Here is a 21,294-nt window from a genome sequence, read left to right as displayed (position 1 = left end):
CCTGGAAGAGACACGGGGGGGGGGAGGGTAAGGACTCAGCCCCTGGGGAGCCCCAGCCCCGGGGGGGCCCAGCTGGAGCCGGGGTGCTGCTGCAGGGACGTGGGGGCATGCAGGGCCCCCCCAGCCCCCTCCCTGCACACACAATCCCTGCCAGCCCCCGGGGGCCCAGCCCCTGTGACCCCCAGCTCCACACTCACCCCATCAGGGCTTCTTCTTCTTCAGCTTCAGCGCCTGCAGCCAGTGAGGGGCAGAGGCCTCAGACCTATTGGGGTCACACAGCATCAGCCTGAGCCCCCCCAAACACTGCAGGGACACAGAGCAACCCCCAGATGCAACCAACCAACTGCTGCTCCCTGGGGGGTTCAGGCAGGCAGGGAAGGGGGGGACAGGCAAGGATCTGTCACCAGCCAGGGCCTTCAGGGCCCATCCCAAGCCCCCTCAGGGCTGGGACACCCCAGATGTCCAGACAGCAGCTCCAGCAAAGACTTCCCCCCACCAACCAGCCAGGACCTGGGCCAGGCTCTTGCCCTGGCCTGGGCCCCCCGGCACCCCCAAGCCCCCTCCACACCCCCAAAGCACCCCAAACCCTCACACTCCTGGGGAGCCCACCCTCAGCAGGGCACTGCAGCAGCTGACAGCCCCCCCCCCTCCTCCCACTGCAGCACCCCCTCAGCCACCCCCAGACTCCCCACACCCCCTGGCTCCCCGCCCAGAGGGTCCCAGACCACCCCCACTCACCCTGAGGACTTGTCAGGCTTGGGGGGCAGGGCCGGGGGCTTCCCACTCAGGCCGGGGATCTTGCAGGACTTGGAGCGCTGCACCTGGGGGTCCTTGGCAGGGGCTCCCTTGCTGTCCCCTGGCGCTGCCCCCTCCTCAGCAGAGCGGTTGCGGCCCCGCAGCTTGGCCTGCGCGCAGGGCAGTGAGGGCAGGGGGCGCTCGCCGCCCGGCTGCCCCCGCTCCCCCCGCCGCCCTGCCCACCCCCTGCCAGCCTTTCAGTCCCCATGCCCCCGCTCTCCCCTCCCCAGAGGCCCAGGCCCCGCCAGTGCCCCTACCTTGAGAGCAGCGGTGCTGAGCCCGGGGAACAGCGGCACCTTGCCGCCCTTGCCCGGGGACGGCCGCACGCGGCGGCTCCTGGGCTCCTCCGGCACCTCCTCATCCTCGTCCGACGCCGCCGGGCGGGGGGCAGGGGGCTCTGGGGGCGAGGTGGGCATGGTGCCACCGTGAGGCACCTCTGCAAGGACAGCAGCCGCTGTCCCCCGCCACAGGCCCATCCCTCTCCCGAGGTCCCTGTGCCCCCTTCACGTGCTCCCCTCCCTCCCCTGCTCCCCATCCCCCTCCCGAGGCCTCCGATCCTCCCCCAGGGTGCCCCCACCCCCGGGAGTGCCCATGCCGTGCCCTCACCCCTGGCAGTGCCCATGCCGTGCCCTCACCCCTGGCAGTGCCCATGCCGTGCCCATGCCGTGCCCTCACCCCTGGCAGTGCCCATGCCGTGCCCATACCGTGCCCCCACCCCCGGCAGTGCTCGTGCCATACCCATGCCGTGCCCTCACCCCTGGCAGTGCCCATGCCGTGCCCCCACCCCCAGCAGTGCCCGTGCCGTGCCCATGCCGTGCCCCCACCCCTGGCAGTGCCCGTGCCGTGCCCCCACCCCCGGCAGTGCCCGTGCCGTGCCCATGCCGTGCCCTCACCGGTGGAGTCCCGGAAGATCCAGGCGTCGCCCTCGGCGCTGGCGCGGCGCAGGGCGGGGGCGCGGTGCGGGCGCTTGCGGCCCAGGCTGGCCTTGCTGCGGTACATGCTGCTGTCCAGCACCTCGGTGTCCTGCCAGGGCACAGGGCGGCTCAGGGGGCACTGGGGAGCACTGCCCTCGGGTAGAGATGCCCTCCCCAGGCTGGCAGCGGGGCCCCCAGACAGCTGCCTTGGAGCCGTGCCGGCAGGCTGGAAGCTGTCCCCTCCCCACTCACCTCCAGGAAGGTGAACTCCTGCCCGGGGGGTTCCAGCGCTGCCTCGGGCTGGGAGGTGCTCAGGGAGAGCCTCTTCTCCCCCCAGCTGGGTGGTCTCTCCCCATCAGGGTGGTCCAAGGGGGGCCCTTCGCTCCCTGTGTCCAGCTGGGTCCCGCTGGCAGCCTGCAGCCCTGCAGGGGAGGCTCTGGCGCTCGGCGGAGGCTCTGGGGGATCCCTCTGCTCCTCAGTGGGGCTGGGTGGTTCACTCTGGGGGTGCTTTGTGGCTTGGAGGGCAATCAGGGCACTGTCCCTTGGTGGGCTGGGGTCCAGAAGGGTGGTTCTGTTTGGAGAGACAAGAGGAGACCCCCCCCCAGTTACTCCAGCTCCAGCTGTCCCACAGGTCCTGCCCTGCCCCAACCGCCCTGGGACAAACCGAGGCATGGGGCAGGGGGGCAAATGCTGCTCCTGGGTGTCCCACCAAGGGGTGGCACCTCTGGAAAGCCCTCTCCAAGCTCCTTCCCAAAGGCTGAGGCAGACCTTAGAGCCTGGGAAGGGTGAGGAGGCTGCCAGGCTCACAGAGGTTCAGGGCAACCCCCGTCCTGGGACAGAGAAGAGAGTGAGGCCCCTCCAGCAGGGTGCCCAGCACCAGTCAGTGGCGGGGGGGAGCTCTGGGTGACCAAGGGTCTGCAGGGGCAGGAGGGGGATCAGGGTTGTGGGAAGGCACAGGACACCCACAGCCCCCCAGAGGCTGCCAAGGAGAGGCACGGCAGGGTGCCAGGACAGGGCCACCACGCGAGTCCCCACCCTAGGGGACAGGTCTGTCCCAGGGGCTGTGCTCCCCCTGCCAGCACCCTGCTTACCTGTGCCCTGTGCTGGTGGCACCTCCTGGGCTCTGCTGCCCGCTGCTGGGCTCCTGGCTCCGTGCAGCACAGCGAGCACTGAAGGCATCTGCCCACTCCTGGCGCCTGGCCTCCGCCTCCTGCAGCTCCCTGCTCCGGCGCAGCTCCTCCGGCCTGGCGCCGCCGCCTTCGCCCGAGGCCTGGCCTGGCCTCACCTCACTGCTGCCCAGGGGGCTGGGGGCACCCGAGGTGCTGGAGGATAGGTCCTGGCTGGTGCCAAGTGAGAGGTCCCCGTGCCAGTCTTCCAGGGGCTCCTGCTGGGCCCCAGACCTCATCCCACTGGGCCAGGCCCCGGAGCCACCCGGTGGCACCATGGCACCAGAGGAACCCAACACCTGCTCCATCCCCATGGCACCAAACTGGTTGTGGCACTGGGCTGCTCCCAGCTCTTCAGCCCAGTCTCTGCTCTTGGTGGCATCGTGCTCCTGCCCACAGGCACTGCCCCAGCTGGGCTCCTGCCCCATGGCACCTGGGACATGGGAGCCCAGCGAGTCCCTCCTGGCACCAAAGGCCTGGCCCAGCCCAGCCTGGCTAACACCACAGCCACCAGCCCAGCTCAGCTGGCTGGGGCCAGGCTCTGCCTCTCCCTTCCCAGTGGCCACAGACCTGTGCCCACTGGCATGGGGCAGCCTGCTGGGGCTGAACTCCCTGTCCTGGCTCTCCATGTCCTTGGTGCTGCATCCATCACCCAAGGCTGACCTGCTGGGGCTGAACTCCCTGTCCTGGCTCTCCACGTCCCTGCTGCTGTATCTGTCATCCCAGGCTGATCTGCTGGGGCTGAATCTGCTGTCCCAGGTCTCCATGCCCCTGTCCTGGCTCTCCATGTCCCTGGTGCTGCATCTGTCACCCAAGGCTGACCTGCTGGGGCCAAACGACCTGTCCCAGGTTTCCATGTCTCCAGTGCTGTGCTCTCTGGCTTCGGCTGGTCTGCTGGGGCTGAACTCCCTGTCCTGGCTCTCCATGTCCCCAGTGTTGGATTTGTCACTCCAGGCTGGTCTGCTGGGGCTGAACTCCCTGTCCTGGCTCTCCATGTCCCTAGTGTTGGATTTGTCACTCCAGGCTGGTCTGCTGGGGCTGAACTCCCTGTCCTGGCTCTCCATGTCCCTAGTGTTGGATTTGTCATCCCAGGCTGGTTGGCTGGGGCTGAACTCCCTGTCCTGGCTCCCCATGTCCCCAGTGTTGGATTTGTCACTCCAGGCTGGTCTGCTGGGGCTGAACTCCCTGTCCTGGCTCTCCATGTCCCTGCTGCTGCCCTCACTGTCCCAGGCCAGTCGCCCAGGCCTGATCTCTCTGTCCCAGGTCTCCATGCTCATGGTGCTGTGCTGGCTGTCCAAGGCTGACCTGCTGGGCTTGGACTCCTGGTCCTGGCTCTCCATCCCCCTGATGCCACACCTGTCCCCCCATACCAGGCTGCTGGGCTTGGACTCCCCATCCCTGCTCTCCATGTCCCTGGTGCTGTGCTCGCTGGCCTCAGCCGGTCGGCTGGTGCTGAGCTCGTGGTCCTGAGCCTCCATGTCCCTTTCCTGGGCCTCCATGTCCCTGCTGCTGCATCCCTCACCCCATGGCGATTTGCTGGGGCTGAAGCTGCTGCCCCAGGGCTCCACATCCCTGCTGGGGCACTGGCTGGCCTCGGCTGGTCCGCTGGGGCCGAGCTTCTGGTGCTGGCTCTCCACGTGCCTGCTGCTGTGCTCATCATGCCAGGCTGCTCTGCCGAGTGTGAGCTCCCTGTCCCAGGTCTCCACGTCCTTGTCCTGGGCTTCCATGTCCCTAGTGTTGGATTTGTCATCCCAGGCTGGCTGGCTGGGGCTGAACTCCTGGTCCTGGCGCTCCGTGTCCCTGGTGCTGGGCTCAGCAATCCAAGCTTGTCTGGGGCCGAGCACTTGGTCCTTGTCCTGGGTCTCCACATCCCTGGCGCTGCACCTACCACCCCAGGCTGATCTGCTGGGGTTGAAGTCCCTGTCCCAGGTCTCTGTGTCTCCGGAGCCGTGCTGGCTGGCTTGGGCTGGGCGGCTGGGGCTGAACTCCTGGTCCTGGCTCTCCATCTCCCTGCTGCTGTACTGCCTGTCCCAGCCTCTTCTGCTAGGACTCAGCTCCTGCTCTGGGCTTCCAGTATCCCCAGTGCTGGACCTGCCAGCCCAGCCCAGCGTCAAATCCTTGCCCTTGGCATCCCTGCTGCTGTACTTGCTGGCCCAGCCCGGGGTTTGCTCCTGGTCCTTCATTTCTGTGCCATACTCAGCAGGCCAGGCAGCAGTGCTCTCCCCATCCTGGCTCTGGGGGTGCCTGGGGCCATAGCTGCTGGCCCAGCTGTGCTGCCCTTCCTGCTGCTGCCTGTGCCCCATGCTGTGGCTGCTGCCCCAGTCCACAGGCCTGGCACCGATCTCCTCCCTGCTGCCCAAGCCGCAGCCTGTGCCCCACTCCAGTTTGCCAGCGCCGAGGTCGGGGTCCCGCGGGCAGCTTTGCCCCACACCGTGGGACGGGGGCCAGCGGCCGGGGCCCAGCCTCGCCTCCCCTGCCAGCTCTGCCCCATACCCACTGTGCCAGTCACTCCTGGCGCCGCCGAAGGGCCTGGCCGGCTGGTCCCCGTCCCTGCTGCTGCCAGGGCTGTCCCAGCTTGCTTTAGCCCCAAACTCCTGGTCCTGCTCCGTCTCTCCAGGCCACTCTCCCTCCCTGGCTGCATCCTCGTGGCCCCAGGGGAAGGTGCCAGGGTGCTGAGCTCTGCCAATGCCGAATTCGCTGCACAGGTCCTTCCGTGACCAGCCCAGCAGGTCCTGGGGGAGAGAGTGACACGGGGGGGGGGTCACAAGGGGCCACAGCGCCCCCTGCCTCCCCCCCGGCACAGCCCCAGCAGGGCAGGGCCACCTGCGCCCCCTCACCTGCGCCGCCTCCGCGCGGGCGGAGCTGCGTCCCGCGGCGCGGGCCCGGGGCGATGCCAGCAGCTCCGTCAGCCAGCCCGGGTCGGCTTGGCCCTCGTGGTCCTTCGGGGGGCCCTCGGCGTGGCACGGCCCCCCGGGGCCCTGCAGGCTCACCGGGCAGGCGTCCGCCGGCGCCCAGGGCGCGGCCGAGCCGTCGGTGGGGGCTGGACCCGGCGAGGCCTGCTCCGGGGGGGGGGCTGTGATGGGGAGGCCAGGCTGAGCTGGGGGCTGAGCTGGGGGCTCGGCTGGGGGCACGGCTGGGGGCACGGCTGGGTCCTGGTCAGGCTCTGCCACGCAGAGCGGGAAGCAGAGCTCGGTGCCGCCCTGCTCCGCGTCGCCTTCGTCCTCCTCCGCCGAGCCCTCGGCCTCGCGCTGGGCCACAGGACCCCCCGGGCACGGAGCCCCCTCAGAGCCACTGTCCCCTGGGGAGCTGGGGGCCGTGTCCCTCTGCCCCCCGGGAGACCCCGAGCCACACACCTCTGGGATGGGGGACTGCGGGGGGGACGCCGGCAGCCGAGCCCCCCAGGAGGGGAAGGTCCACTCGAAGGACTGGGAAAGGCTCCAGCCAGACTCACTGCCCAGGGAGGGCTCTGGCAGCAGGTCCCCAGCCCGGGGCAGGGCACCCAGCGAGCCCCCCAGGGCGCCCAGCCCCTGCCCTGCCGCGGGGGGCCGCAGCACGCCCTCCGAGGCGCGCCGCAGCCCCGCGTCCTGGGGGGGGGGCGCTGCCTGCTGGGGCGGCTGGAGGCACAGCACAGGGTCACCAGGGTCACCAGGGCCCTCCGGGGAGCCGGGGGGGCAAGAGGCTTTAGCCGGGGGGGGGCTGGGGGGGGCCGGGTGCTGAGCAGCAGCTTCGGGGGAGCCAGGGGCACAGGTGGCTCTGGGGGGCAGCTCGGGGGTGCTGGGGGGGCTGGGGGAGCCCTCTCCAGGAGTCTGGGGGGAGCCAGGGGAACGAGATGTGCCCAGCGGGGGGCTGGCCGTGGAGGAGGGGGCGCCTGGGGCTGGGGGCTGAGCCAAGGGCCCCGGGGAGCTGGGGGCCAGGGTTGGGGAGCCGGGGGGCAGGAGCTCCGGGGGGGCACTGGGAGAGCCAGGGGCTGAGGTGGGGGTTTTGGCAGGCTGGAAAGGAGCTCCCGGGGCAGGGTCTGGGGTCAAGCAGGCAGGGGGGCGTGGGGAGCCAGGGGGTCCGAGGGTGCCTGGTTGGAGAGCAGAGAGCTGTGGAGAGAGCCAGGGGGTGGTCACATCACTTGAGAGGAGCCTCCTGGGGGCCACCCACCCCCAAATCACAGCTCCCCTCTCCAGGGCCCACTCCCTGCCCCACACCTGAGGCAGGAGGTGCCCATGCCCCTGCCAGCACCAGGCTTGTTCCTGGATGACTCAGCCTTGGGGGCCCCCCGGCCCCACTGCCTTCACCCCAAAGCCTCCCAGCGCTGCTCCCCTCGAGCCCTAATCCTCCAGAGACAGATGGAGAGGAAGAAATGGAAGCAGGAGGAAGTGAAACCCCCCTCAGACCCAACCACGGGGCTGGACCCCCCCTTGCCAGTGCCACCCCGGGGTGCCCGAGGTCAGCGCCGCTCGCTGGGGTGAGCTGGGCAGGCTGCCCCCGCGGTGACACCGCCCCAAGCGCAGGGAGCAGGCTGGCAGGCAGCCGGGCTGGCAGGGCGCCCGCAGGGGCCTGTCCTGCCACATACCTGCCAGGTCACCGAACCCCAGCCGGTGACTCACGGCTGCACCCTGCCCACGCCTCGGCACCGGCGCTGGCACACGCCGCCCCCTCCGGCAGAGCCTGGCCCCGAGCCCGGGCGCTCGGTGCAGGGCACCTGGCACCAGGAGAGGAAGGCAGAGAGACGCACCCCGCAGAGAGGGAGCCCCGCAGAGACAGGAGAGCCCCGAAGGAGAGAGCCCAGCAGCAGAGCAGCCGCGACACGGGAGGGCGAGGCGAGGACTCACGTCAGGAGGGGACGGCAGCCTCCGGCGTCTGCGGGAGTCGCCGGCACAGCTCGGGCCGGCCGGGGGGGAGCCGCTGCCGGACAGAAAGGGGCCAGGAGGGTGAATTGAAACGATCTGAGCTCCCCGGCCCGCCTCCGCCTGCTCCCCGCCCCCGGACTGCCCGCCCCGGCCGCAGGATGGGGTCTGGCCAGGCCCTTCGGCCGCTGCCAAACCCGGACGCGACACCAAACCCCAGCGAGGTTTGGGCTGCGGCAGGGAGGGGGTCCCCGGGTCCCTTTCCGGGCGGTTCGCGCCTCTGGGGAGCGAGTTTCCCACACTCGGGTTTCCAGCAGCCCCTGCCTGCCCTCCCCGCAGACCGAGCTGCGGCAGCTGGCTTGTGCCCAGGCTGTCCTACGGCTGGGAGTGCCACAGCGCCAGCCGCTGCCCTGGCACGGCAGGAGGACAGCCAGCGAGGCTGGGAAACGAGGGAAAAGCTGCCCGGGGTGGTGCCCCCTCGGCCATTATTCCAGTGCCGGGGAGTCCCCGGAGCGGCACGGCCGGCTGGCTCCCGGCCTGCGGGCGGCTCCCGGGCCCAGACATCCGTTCCTGCGGTCTGAGCAACCCGCCCGGCACGGCCCCGGCCTGCCCACGGCGGCTGCGGGCGGGACGCCGGCCCCGCGCCCTCAGCTCCGTTATCCCTGTCCCAGCGGCACCCCAGCAGTGCCACCCGGCCCCCCCGGCCCCACGCCCAGCCCCTCACCTCGTCTCGGTGACCGAGCACCCGTCACCCGCCGCGCCCGGCTCGCCCGCCGCACGCTGGGGGGCTCCGGAGGGGGCTCCGGAGGGGGCTCTGCCTGCCTCCCCGCTGGCACATCTGCGGAAGGCGGTGAAGGTCTTGGAGCCGAAGCGAGGGGAGGGGTCAGCGCAGAAGGGGGAGAGCCTGGCTCGCTCAGGGTTCCCTGGGCCCTCCCTGCTGTCCATCTTGGCCAGGATCTCCTCCACCGTGGTGCCAGGGAACCGCTCTGGCTTGGTGGCCACCGGCACCGGCGTCACCTTGAAGGAAGCCGGGCCCTTGCGGGAGGGGGTCGGTGGGGTGGGGGGCAGCTGCCCAGCGGGGCCTGGGGTCAGGTCCTCTGTGGCTGTGGCCGGAGGGGACATGAGCCCCTTCCCGTTGTGGGTCTCAGGTGACTTGATGGTGAAGGAGGGGCGCCGGAGGGGCCCCCCAGAGCTGTGCCCCCCATAGGGCTGGGGCCCAGCCAGGCGGTTAATCTTCTCAGCCGAGGGCAGCTCCGGGCAGGCGTGCCGCGGCCCTGGCACGGGCAGGGAGGGCTTGGCTGGCACTGCAGGCTTGGGCGGCACACGGGGCTTGGGCCGGACGGGGGGCTTGGGCCGAGCGGTGCCTGCGGGAAAGGAGAGCGGACACACCGGGTCAGGTGGGCACCGCGGCCACACCAGGGCCACACCAGACCATGGGCACCCCCGTGGGTGCCCCCCCAGCACAGGGCAGGCAGGGAGCCCTGCAGCCGGCGGGGACAGACCTTTCTCAGGGCTGCCAGGCACCAGCCCGGTGCCCACGGGCAGAGCCGGGCGCAGGGGCTGCGGCTGCGAGGCCATGGCGCAGCTGGGGCTGGGCAGACGCGGTGCAGGGTCAGCTCCTGTAGAGAGAGGAAGGGGAGAAACGTTTTGGGGAGCATCCCTTTGCCCTGCTGCTGAGGGGATCCAGCAGCACCTCCGTGCCACAGTCCTGACCTGCCAGCCATGTGCCAAACCCTCAAGTCCACCTATGCCAGCACCAGACACGTGCCAGCCCCTATCGCACTGCCGGTCCTCCCAGCACGGGTGCCACCCTTTGTACACCGTCCCTGGCTCACCTGTGCCAACTGGGTATGGCAGGGTGACCCTAAACCCCTCTGCCTGCACCACTCCTAGAGCCAGTGCCCACTTGTACCCCTGACCCCTGCCTACCAGCAGCCCCCAGATTCCACATGGTTCCTCTCTCTCCAGCACTGTGAACCTTCCCCAGACCCCCCACATGCCCACGTCACCCCCAGCAGCCTGTGCCAATGCCCCAGCTTGCCCCAGTAAGCTCATCACCCCCTCCATGTAGGCACTGGATGGCCGGTGCCAACCCCTCACCAAGACCCCACACCACGCCAGCTCTATGTCTTGAGCCACCCCACCCCGAGACCCACGGGGTGTGCCAGCCCCCCAACCCCGATCCCTCCGGGGCCGGCAACACCTCCCTGACCCCCCCAGCCTGCCCTCCCTGGCCCACGTGGGACTCGGCACACTCCTCTAGTCCCCCGACCAACCACCCCCCGGGGCCGGGAGCACCCCCTGACCAGCTCCTGAGGCCCCCGGGGACGGGCGGGAGCACCCCCTGACCAGCTCCTGAGCCCCCCGGGGGCGAGCGGGAGCACCCCCTGACCAGCTCCTGAGCCCCCCGGGGACGGGCGGGACCACCGCCCTCAGCTCTCGATCAGCTCCTCCCGACCCCCCTGGGACCAGCAGCACCCCCCTGACCAGCCCCCCCAGGGCCAGGAGCACCACGTTGAACCCCGGCCAGCCTCTCCAGGACTACCCTGGAAGGAGGAGCGCTGCTCTGAGCCCCCAGCCCCATCGCAGGGGTGCTGCGGTGCCCTACTCACCTTCCCCGCAGCAGCCTCATGTCCGGGGTAGGTGTTGGGGGAACAGGAGCGGGGGGAGCCAGGGATGTGTTGCCCTCCCTACGGGTCTCACGCTGCCGCTGCCTCTCCCGTGACTCACCGGGGCTGCGGGGACAGGAAAAACCCGCTCGGTGCCTCCTCCCGGCCCTGCCCTCCCCTCCCCGCCCCGCCTCGGCCCACCCCCAACCCACATCTGGAAGCCATCGGGCCCGTTTCGCACCCCCGGAGCGGTGATGCGGCCGCAGGACGCGGGTCCGTCTGTGCCCCCGCGGCGTTCCGGCGCGGCCTACCCCCGCTGCCCCGGCAGCGGAGCCTCCGCTCGAGTATCTGAGCAGGCCGCAGCCTGCGGGCCTGGTCACGTTGCCCCGGCGACGAAGCCTCCGCTCGAGTAGCCGGGGAGGCCGCACCCTACGGGCCTGGCCGCGTTGCCATGGCAACGGAGCCACTCGCTCGATTTGGCGCGCGGCACACCCCGGGCTCGTGGTGCCCGCCGGGGACGGAGCGGCGGAGAACCGCGCGGCTGCGGCCCCGGCGGGCACCGCGGCTCCGGTGAGGTCTCGGTTCCCGTTAAACACGACCGCCGATCACCCCCCGCTGGCCACGCCCCACCCCCCCCGCCGTCCACCAAACCAACGAGAGCGGCGGGATAGAACGGCCCCGGCGCCGCGTGGCCGGGCGCACCATAGAGAGGCGCGGGGGGAGGGGGGCAGAGAGGCGCCGCGCCCCGCCCCGCCCCGCCTCGCCCCACCATAGAGAGCGGAGCAGAGCGGAGCGGCTCCAGGCTGGGCGGTGGCGGAGGGAGACCTGCCCCTGCCTCGGCTTCTGCCGCTGCCCCCTGCCCCTGCCTCGGCTTCTGCCGCTGCCCCCTGCCCCTGCCTCTCTCCTGCCCAGAGCCAGCGATGGAAGGGGCGGGAACGGCGGCCCCGGGAACGGCTGCCCCGAGAACGGCTGCCCCAGGAACGACTCCGGCTGGACGGGAGCAACGATTGTTAACCCTTGAGGGCTGTCAAGGCCTGGCCCAGGCTGCCCGGGGCAGCAGTGGAGTCCCCAGCCCTGGAGGGGTTTCAAAGCTGCGGAGGTGTTTGGTGTTCCGGTGGTGACCTGGCAGCGCTGGGGTCACTGCAGGACTCCCTATCCGAAAGGTCTTTTCCAGCCTAAACGATTCAGTGGTTCTGTGATCGTCTCCCTGGCACCCCCCCATAGTGCCCAGCTGGCTCCCAGCCCCCACCTGCCCAGCACAGCACACAGCTACCCATGACAGCCCTCACCTCCCTTCCTGACACCCCCCTTCAGCTGGCTCACAACACCCTGGGCTCCCCCCAGCCACCACACTGCACTACCAGTTTGCAGCACCTCAGCTCCTACCCCCCTAACGCCCCACCTCCATAATCCCCTGCCTGGCACTGCAGCTCACAGCCAGTCTGTGGCACCCCAGGTACTGCCCGAGTCAGGCCCTGCTGCAGTGCACCCCAACACCTCCCTGCCTGACAACCCCTGCAGTGCACAGCTGCCTCACACAGCCTGCACAGCACCTTCCTGCCTCACACCCCACCCCAGGACACCCCAGCCCCTCCCCAGCACCCCACCCAGCTCACAGCCAGCCTGGGACACCCCAGTAGCTCCCTGCCAATGCGGCTGGCAGCAGCTCCCAACACCCCGCTGCAGCCTCCCCTCCCGGCTGCGGTGCCGGTAAAGCACGCGGGGGGTCCCGGGGGGCCGACTGCCCACAGCCAGGCCGGGAAGCAGCCGCCGTGGCTGGAGCTAATCGGATCAGGGAGGAGAAACCCTGCTGGCACCAGGCTGGAGCGGCCAGGCCGGTAATGGAGCAGGGTGAGCTCAGCGCTGGCTGCGGGCCAGGGCAGCGCGGCAGGGGCCGCGGGGGGCACGGGCTGCCAGAGGTGGCTCTGCCGTGGGACAGACAGAGGCAGCCCCTCCGGGAGAAGGACAGACAGACAAGCAGGCCCCACTGTGAGGAGGGCTGAGCCAGCCCCGGGCTGGGGAGGATGGATGGAGGGATGGACAGAGCTGTCCCCAGCGCAGGGGAAGGAGAGGCAGAGGGAGGAACCAGCCACGCCACGGCCCCGGCTCTGCACCCACGCTGAGGCCTGGGTGGGTGTTTTATTCAATCCCAGCTGCCACATGAACAGACCCAAAATACAAAAACCCAGAAGGGGAAGAAATGAGACAGAAACAAACTCGAGATTTAAAAAAAATAATCAATGGCTAGGGAACGGAGCTGAGGTAGGGGCAGGCCCCCAGGACCCCCTCTCTGCCAGGTCCTGCTCCCCAGCCAGCACTGGGAGGGCACTGGGGGGCTCCAGCCCCGCTCCTGCCTCTCCCCACGTTCAGGGCAAGGTCTTGGTGGGGCCAAGCAGGGTCCTGCCACAGGGCCACTGAGCTGCTGCCCCTCGGTGACCAGCCTGGGGCCAGTGGGATGGAGCTAATCCGAGCCTGATGCAGAGTCCTCCGAGCTGGGGGGCAAGCTGGCCACCCCCTCCTCCTCCGAGTCCTGCAGAACGAGGTCAGAACAGGAGGGAATGAGGTCAGGGCTTGAAGAGGTCAGCAGACCATGAGGTCCAGGCATCTGCCATCCCCCTTCCTCTCCCCTCACCCTGAGGTAGGAGTGGGGACCTGGGGGTGGCTGTAGCACACAGACAAGCCACCTCCACCCAGAGGGACATGGCAAGAAGCACCTGAGGGTGCCCGGGATGAGGGGGACCCTTCCCACGAGTGCTTCCCAGGACACCCTGCTCCCCCTCCCAGCCCAGGCCCTCACCTCCTTCTTGCTCTCTGCAGAGGAGCTCTCATCACTGGAGACAAACTCTTTGCTCTTGAAGCTCTCATTCGAGTTCTTAGCAGGGGACTTGGTGGAGGAGGAGGACTTGGAGGTAGAACCTTTCTTCTCTGCTTTCCCCTTCACCTGCTTCTCCTGCTTCTTCTTCTTCTTCTTAGACTTCTCCCTGTGTGGAAGAGAGAAGTGTCACCCTGCTGACAGCCCCCAGCCCAGAACCCTGAGGACAGGGTCTCAGAGGGACAAGGCCCTGAGCACTCACCCCCTGGAGCTCTCTGACTTGCTGCCCATGCCATACTCCTTCATGGCCTTCTCGTAGTCCCTCCTGGCATCCTCCGCCTTGCGGTCCCATTCCTGCAGCGGAGCACAAGCTCAGCAGGACCTTCCCTCTTCCTCCCCCAGCACCCAACACCATCCCCCCTGCACTGCACCAGCACTCCCACCCTACCCCTCACCACCTTGGGCCAAGCCAATGCTCACCCAACAGCTCCCCAGCCCAACATCACCTCCCTGCAGCCACACTCCCCTCTTGCCCTCCATCTGTGGAGCATTTCAGACCACATGGGAGTCCAGCATGCTCCTCAGGTCCAGGGCAGGCCCTCCCACTAGCAGAGCTGCCCAGCTGCCCCCTTCCCCACCTCCTTCTTCTCCTTGGACATGGCCTTCCACAGCTCCCCAGCCTTCTTGGACAGGTCTGTGATGCTGATGCCAGGGTGGTCTGACTTGATCCTCTCCCGGTTGGCATTCAGCCAGAGCATGTAGGCTGACATCGGCCGCTTGGGAGCGTTGGGGTCCTTCCCCTTCTTGCTCTGGGGGACAGGGAGTGGAGACAACAAAGGTGAAACCCACAAGTGGTACTAACCATGCAAGACCTGGGGACCCGGGCCTGCCCCAGGGTAAGGGGCTGGGCCTCAGCTGGCCTCCTCCATCACAGAATCCCAGACTGGTTTGGGTTGAAGGGACCTTTGAAGCTCATTCCAGTCCAACCCCCCTGCAGTCAGCAGGGACAGCTGCAACTAGAGCAGGCTGCTCAGAGCCGCAACCAACCTGGCCTAGAACGGTTCCAGAGATGGGGCAGCCCCCACCTCCCTGGGCAGCCTGGCCTGGGGGCTCACCAGCAACTCACCCACAGAAGCCAGGCCTGGACCCAGGCAGGAGGTGGCACAGGCCAGGCCAGAGCAAAGCAGGTCCTGCTCTCCCGCTGCCCACCCCCCAGCAGCAGCCCCTCACCTCCAGCTGCTTCTTGCGGGGCTTGCGGTCCTTGACCACCTTGGCCTTCTTGGCTGGCTTCTTCTCGTCGCGGTCGCTGTCCCCGTCCCCGCTGGAGGAGCTGGCAGAGGCGTTGCTGTCAAACCTGTGGGCAGGGCACAAGGCCTCAGCAGCAGCCCAGAGCCCCCTGCCCGGGGCGGGCAGGTGGGGACGCAGCAGTGACGCAGCGGCAGCAGCCCTGCGCTCTGCAGCCCCACAGGAGGCTTCCAGGCTTCAGCTGCTGTGCTCTGCTGGGCAGCTCCCCAGGGACTCTCCTTCCTCCTAAGGCTTCCTTCTCAATTTCCTGCTCGTTCCAGGCCCTGGTGCCCCTCAGGGCTCAGCCCCACCTAGCTCTGGCTCCTCGCAGGCTCCAACCCCTGGGGTCCATAACTGTGTGAGCAGAGCACGCCCAGAACCTCTGCTTCCCAGGGCTGAACTCCAGGTTTGGGAAGTGATACCAGCCCTGGGGAGGCCTTCCTGTGGCCTTCTGGGGTTTGGAGTGGCTTCCAGGAAAGCTAGGGACAGACTTCATCAGGGTCTGGTGTGGCACAACAAGGGGGGAAGGGTTTGAACTAGAAGAGGGAGATTCAGACTGGCTGGGGATGTCCCTGCTGCCTGCAGGCTGGAGTAGGTGAACTTTAAAGGTCCCATCCCACCCAAACCAGTCTGTGGCTCTGTGATTCTGTGCCCAGAGCCTTCACTAACTGCTGCTGCCCCACACAGCACCTCGGCCAAGCCCTCTCCACAGACCCTGCCCAGCCTCTACTCACTCTTCAGCCACATCATCATCCTCTTCCCCAGGGTTGAAGGACTCATCTGGAAGGAGAGCACAGGGGTCAGCTTACAGTGAGGTGAGGATGGACAGGACCTCACCAGGGCAGGGGAAGGAGCTGGAGCACCCACAAAGTGCCCCTGGCCACCCCTTGCACACCCAGCCCTCACCTGTCTCCTCTCCGGAGTTGTCGCTGCTGTCGTTGGCGTTCTCCTCCCGGATCTTGCCCTCCTCCTTCATCCTCTCCAAGTAGGCATCGTGCTGGTCCTCATCCGAGTCGGCATACTCGTCATAGCTCTGCTTCATGCCCTGTGGGAGAGCTGGGTGAGGCCTAGGGCCATGGCACCAGGCACACTGCTGCCCCCAGACAGCCCCCAGGGCATGCGGGGGGCAGGGACGCCAGCCACATCCCCACCCCACCGGGGCTTCAGAGAGAGGGAGGAGAAGTTATGTGGGTTAGGGGGGCCTGGCACATCACACTGGGGTTTAGTCAGGGTTTAGTCAGGGGGCACCATGGCCATGCAGAGGAACCTGCACCAGGAGGAGGACAGAGAGGAAGGGGAATCAGTATGGCACGGACCTTTTTCTTCTACAAGGGCAAGGAGAGAAGAGAGAGGTGAAAAAAACAAAAGGAAGGAGCAGCAGAACGCTGGCAAGAAGAGTGCCCAGCCCCTGCCCGCCCCAGCCCTGCCAGCACCCCAGGGGCACCAGCCCTGCCCGGCAGGTACCTCCTTCAGCCCTCGGTTCTTGATGTTCAGCTTCTTGGCGTTGACGAAGTCGAAGAGCTTCCCATACTCCTCCCTGCGGGGCGGGAGAGGGGGGTGAGGGGCGGGGGGCGACGGCGCGCCCCGGGGGCGGCCCAGCCCCTGCCCACCTCTCGATGCTGCTGAAGGTGTACTGCGTGCCCTGCTTGGTCTCGATCTCGAAGTCGAAGGAGCGCGTGGTGGTGGTGCCGCGCGCGAAGTTGACGAAGGAGATCTCGTCGAAGCGGATGTGCACCGGCGGCTTGTGCACGTAGATGAAGCCACGCTCCAGGGGGTACAGCAGCCCCGAGCTGGCCTTGTAGGAGCAGGTGATGCACTGGGCACCAGAGTGCCTGCGGGCACAAACCGGCCCAACGTCACCCCCGCGGGCAGCCGGCGCCCAGGGGCGAGCCACGGGGAGCCAGCGCCGCTGGGACGCCCCCGCGGTGAGCCAGTGCCATCCCCACCCCCAGCTGCCATCCCCACCCCCAGCTGCCATCCCCACCCCCAGCTGCCATCCCCACCCCCAGCTGCCAGCTGAGCTTTCAGATCACGGAGCCCAAGCCTTAACCCAGCGCTGCCAGGGCATCACCAAACCACATCCTGCAGCACCACAGCTTTGAAACCCTTCTGGACATGAGGACTCCAATGCTGCCCTGGGCAGCCTGGGCCAAGCCTCGACAGCCCTCAAGGGCAAGAAATTGTTCCTCCTGTCCAACCTGAACCTCCCCTGGGGCAACTCGAGGCCATTTCCTTTTGTCCTGTCATTCCCTGGCTCCAACCTCCTTTTAGGGAACTGCAGAGAGCCAGAAGGTCTCTCCTCAGCCTCCTTTTCTTCAGGCTGAACAACCCCAGGAGGTGCTCCTCACAGAGACCCCTCACCATCTCCCTCCCTCAGCTGCTCCTCACCAGCCCTGCTCTCCAGACCCTTCAGCAGCTTCACTGCCCTTCTCTGGACATTCTCTGACCCCTCAATGTCCTTCTTAGAGTGAGAGGCCCAAAACTGACCCCAGGATTTGAGGCCTGGCCTCACCAGTGCCCAGTACAGGAGGGCAATCCCTGCCCTGGCACTGCTGCCACGCTCTTGCTGACACCACCCAGGGTGCTGGTGGCCACCTCGGCCCCCTGGGCTCAGTGCACAGCCAGCCCTCAGCCACGCCTCACCCCTGGAAGTTGCCAGGCACTGTGATCTTGCGGTTGACCAGAGCCTTCATCACCCTGCTGACCATCTCGTAGAGAGACCCTGACATGTTCTTGGTGAGCCGCCCCTCGAAGCGCTTCTCCACCTCCTCCCTGCGGGACCGAAGCAGCAGCAGGTGACGGTGGGAAGGGCAGATCAGGAGGGTCCCTCAGCTCCCCTCAGCCTCTGGGGCCAGGGAGAGGCTCGAGGCCAGCAGGACCCCACTCACTCGTTCATGTTGAGGGTCAGGGAGATGTCCTCATCCTTGGAGAAGAGCAGGATGAGGAAGTGGTAGCGCGTCTGGCCTTGCTTGATGGGGGGGTCCAGGCTGATCTGAACAGAGGAGAGGAGGTGAGGGACCAGACCCGACGGCCTCAGAGGCGCTTTGCGGCCTCGACGCTTCGGTGCCTCCGGCCCCGGCGGCGCTCACCACGAAGAACATCTGGCGCTGGTCCTTGTGCGGCAGCAGGAAGAGGCGCAGCACGGTGGTGTAGGGGATCTTGTAGTCGAAGGTCTTGCCGTGCAGGTGCAGGAAGGTTGGGTAGATGCGGATGTCGTAGCGGCCCCGCGGCGTCAGGCACTGCAGCTCCCGGAAGATGCAGATGGCATCCCCGGTGGCCTGGATCACGTCCGCCTTGGAGAGGACGTTCTGGGCAAAGGCCTGGGCACACACACCGCCAGCCAGGTTGGGGGAGACCTCCGAGACCTCCGAGCCCAAGCAAGCCCCCGGCCCTACCTGGTCAGCCAGCCCATGGCACCCAGTGCCTCCTCCAGGCCTTTCTGCCCCCACCCCCTCCCTGGGCACCACATCCCCAGGGCAATCTCTCTGTGAGGAACTCCTTGCTAAGCTCAAGACTAAACCTCCCCTGGCACAGCCTGAGACTGTGTCCTCTTGTTCTGTGCTGGTGCCTGGGAGAAGAGACCAACCTCCACCTGGCTACAGCCTCCCTGCAGGGAGTTGTAGAGAGCAAGAAGGTTTCCCCTGAGCCTCCTCTTCTCCAGGCTAAGCAACCCCAGCTCCCTCAGCCTCTCCTCACAGGGCTGTGCTCCAACCCCTCCCCAGCTTTGTTGCCCTTCTCTGGACACCTTCCAGCAACTCAACATCTCTCTGGAGCTGAGGGGCCCAGAGCTGGACACAGGACTCAAGGTGTGGCCTAACCAGTGCTGAGCACAAGGGCAGGAGGACTTCCCTGCTCCTGCTAGCCGCACTATGCCTATGAGGGAAGGCAGCAGGGTGAGGGTACCTGGATGCCCTCCTCTCAGCCACCTGCTGTCCTCACAGCTTCCCCCCAGAGCCCCTCACCCACCTCCACGGGGTCCACGCCGTCCTCCTGCGTCGGGGGGACGTAGAAGCGAACCTCCATGAGCGAGACCTCGGCGTCGTCGTTCTGGTGGAACTCCAGCGTGACCTCGTTCTTGCCGGTGGTGCACTGGGAGACGTTGCTGAGGGGGATCTCGAACACAGGCTGCTCCCCAATGTCAAAGGAGAGCAGCTGCCCTGCAGAGCACCAGGGGGGCACAGTCATGGCGTGAGCAGAGCTATGAGGTGAGGACAGAGCTGCTGTGTCCTGTGAGAAGGGAAGGCTGAGAGGCCTGGGGCAGCCCCAAGGGGATCCTCTCGATGCTTAGCAAGAGCTGAAGGCTGGGAGGCAACAGGATGGGGCCAGACTCTGCTCAGTGGTGCCCAGCAACAGGACAAGGGGCAATGAGCACAAAGTGGAACCCAGGAGGGTCCACCTGAAGATGAGGAGAAACTTCTTTGCAGTGAGGCTGCCGGAGCCCTGGAGCAGGCTGCCCAGAGAGGTTGTGGAGTCTCCTTCTCTGGAGAGACCCCCAACCAGCTTGGGCATCGGGATCCTGCTACGGGTGCCCTGCTTTAGCAGGGGGCTTGGACTGAACGATCTCCGAAGGCCCCTTCCGACCCCCACCACGCTGGGCCGCTGGGATCCCCTCCTGCAGCAGCAGGGCCCCCAGCACTCACCCCCGAAGCGCACAGTGCCCCAGTTCCAGCCCTTCACACAGAGGTCCTTCTCGGCCAGCTCCAGGCGGTAGTGAGCCCTGAAGAACTCCGAGAGCTTCTCAAACTCCTGGGTGGGGAGGAGAGAGAGGCTGGGCCAGGGCTTTGCTGGGGGGGTCAGGGCAGTGTGAGGGGGGGGTCAGCGCTGTCTGCAGGGGGTCGGCGCTGCTCAGCCAAGCCCGCCGGCGAGGGGGCCGCCGCGGCGGGGCACTCACCGACTCCCGGAAGCCGTCGTACTTGTAGACGTGGCCGTTCTTGGTGAGCAGCTTGAGGCCGTGCCCCAGCGCCACGCGCCGCCAGACGCCCTCGGCCAGCTCCGAGGCCTGGATGTTGTCCACCTTCCCTGTCTTGCTGTTCTTGAAGATGACTCCCTGGCGGCTCAGCCGCAGCCGGCCGTCGTTCTGGGCGGGAGGCAGCCGCCGGTGAGCGGAGAGCTCACCACAACAGCTCTGCGCTCTCCGGGCACAAACAGGGGCACAACCCCTCCAGGGGAAGCCAGGCAGCCTCCCCGCTGCAGCCTGTGCCCTCCTCACCACCCAAACCTTCAGGCACCACGGAGGCACAGTACCCACGGTGCCAGAGCTGCGTTGGGCTTTGGAGACAATGCCCCAAAAGTCAGAGGGTTCAGGGAGAACCAAAACCACCCAACCCCGCCAAAGGTGCAGTCCTGGCACGGGCACAGGCCAGCACCAGCACACAGTGCTCCCACAGCGGCTCTGCTGGAGCCCAGAGCTGGCACATGCCCTCCTCCCCACTGCCCACCAGGAGCGGTAAGCCCCAGCTCTGGGGACAGGGAGCACAGCCCCCAGCCCCGGCACACTCACCATGGAGCCCTTCACCTCCTGGTAGATCTCGTTGAACTCCAGCGTGTCGGCCATGGCGGCCGGGGCAGGGACTCGCTCAGTGCCCCCGGGCCGGCCCCGGGCCAGAGCACCTGCCGGGGGGAGAGGGAGGTCACTGTGGGGACTCTGCCGCACCCCCGAAACCAAGTCCCCATCCCCCCCAACCCACTCTCGCCGCCAGCTCCGCTTCCTTCGCCCCCTCGAGCGCCGCCCCGGGGAGCGGCAGCCACCCCCTCGCAGAGGGCATCCCAGACGTGCCCGGACCCCGCTCCGTGCCCGGACCCCGCTCCGTGCCCAGCTGTGCCCCGGCACCGGGGCCCCCTGCGCCCTGCCCCCGCGCCGTGTTGCGCTCCGCTGCCCTCGGCCCCTTCAGCCCTGCTCTGCCCCCGCTGCGCCCCGAACCGCTCCCCGCACCGCAGGTTATCGCTCCCGGGGCTCAGCGGCCCCCTTGCCCCGGTGAGGCTCTCCTGAACCCGGGCCCCCCGATCACCGGGCCCAGCCTCGCCGGTGCAGCCCCCTGGCGCCGCTCCCCCCGCCCTAGACCGCGCTCCCCCCCGGCCCGGTGCAGCCGGCCCCTGCCCCCCGCGCCCCCGGTGCCCCGGTCCCGGTGAGGCCCCCCCGCACCGCCGCCACTTTTCCCGCCTGCGCAGCACGAACCTCACGCGGAGCCTTCCCCGTGCCGCCGCCGCCACTACCGGAAGCGACCTCACTTCCGCCATAGAGCAGCGCCGCGCCGGGCGGCTCGCGGTGCCGCGCCGGGCGGGGCGGACCGGAGCGGAGCCCAGGGCGGCGGCACCGCCGGGGAGCCGGAGGGACGCCGCGGCAGGGGCAGAGCGGATCCGCCGTGCCCCGGGGCCGCGCCGCTCCCGCCCGGAGGCTTCCGGCCAACAGCGCTCCTGGGACGTCAGCGCGGAGGGGGCACCCCGGGACAGTGCCCCCCCTCAAAGTGTGGGCACCCAAAACGTGGGAACACCCCAAAGAGGAGGCGCTCCCGGAGTGGGAGCACCTAAAAGCGGGGTACCCCCAAAACTTGGGGGGCCGCCGGCTGCCCCCGTGATGTCTCCGCGACGGCGGGGGTGGAGCGGGTTCGTCAGGGCTTGGGGCACTGCAAGACCGAGGCACCTCCGACATGGGGACACACGAAACATGGGGGCACCGCAAAGATAGGACACCCCTAAAATGGGGGCACTCCCAAAGCCTGGAGGTCACACGCACGGGGCACACCCGAACAGGGGAGCCCTTAAAACCAGGCACCCCAACCTCGGGACGACCCCCAGACGTGGGGCGCCCCCCGTGCCCTCCAGGGCGGGCGTTCCCCAGCGTGGGGTACCCCATGAGGACGGCGGGGACCCCATCGGGGG

At 68.3% G+C, this 21,294-nt stretch overlaps 2 protein-coding genes across 3 annotated transcripts; both read right to left on the bottom strand.

Moving 5' to 3' along the window:
• Window positions 1–186: 186 nt before the first annotated feature.
• TNKS1BP1 (tankyrase 1 binding protein 1) lies at window positions 187–10,444 on the bottom strand. Its single transcript, XM_054171714.1, has 13 exons — window positions 10,323–10,444; window positions 9,213–9,329; window positions 8,435–9,074; window positions 7,696–7,768; window positions 6,019–6,960; window positions 5,713–5,931; window positions 4,829–5,607; window positions 2,801–4,165; window positions 1,962–2,280; window positions 1,689–1,818; window positions 1,053–1,192; window positions 739–905; window positions 187–262 (listed from the first exon to the last, which is right to left on the bottom strand). The coding sequence occupies exons 2-13, from the start codon at window positions 9,286–9,288 to the stop codon at window positions 202–204; spliced, it is 4,911 nt and encodes a 1,636-aa protein (XP_054027689.1). The 5' UTR covers window positions 9,289–9,329; window positions 10,323–10,444; the 3' UTR covers window positions 187–201.
• Window positions 10,445–12,416: 1,972 nt separating this feature from the next.
• SSRP1 (structure specific recognition protein 1) lies at window positions 12,417–20,650 on the bottom strand. 2 transcript variants are annotated; one of them, XM_054171748.1, is made up of 17 exons: window positions 20,591–20,650; window positions 19,916–20,025; window positions 19,307–19,492; window positions 19,056–19,161; window positions 18,382–18,572; window positions 17,505–17,735; window positions 17,304–17,407; window positions 17,059–17,187; window positions 16,026–16,247; window positions 15,880–15,952; window positions 15,322–15,460; window positions 15,150–15,195; window positions 14,362–14,485; window positions 13,770–13,940; window positions 13,394–13,485; window positions 13,117–13,300; window positions 12,417–12,849 (listed from the first exon to the last, which is right to left on the bottom strand). In XM_054171748.1, the coding sequence occupies exons 2-17, from the start codon at window positions 19,967–19,969 to the stop codon at window positions 12,781–12,783; spliced, it is 2,121 nt and encodes a 706-aa protein (XP_054027723.1). In that variant the 5' UTR covers window positions 19,970–20,025; window positions 20,591–20,650; the 3' UTR covers window positions 12,417–12,780. The 2 variants fall into 2 exon arrangements, with proteins under 2 accessions (XP_054027723.1, XP_054027724.1); XM_054171749.1 differs by lacking the exon at window positions 20,591–20,650 and adding an exon at window positions 20,558–20,572.
• Between the last annotated feature and the right edge of the window lie 644 nt (window positions 20,651–21,294).

This window comes from Dryobates pubescens, chromosome 22 (genome assembly GCF_014839835.1).
Source record: "Dryobates pubescens isolate bDryPub1 chromosome 22, bDryPub1.pri, whole genome shotgun sequence".
NCBI classification, from domain to species: Eukaryota; Metazoa; Chordata; class Aves; order Piciformes; family Picidae; genus Dryobates; species Dryobates pubescens.
Note: the sequence above shows the minus strand (reverse complement) of the source record. Positions and strands in the feature narration are given on the sequence as shown.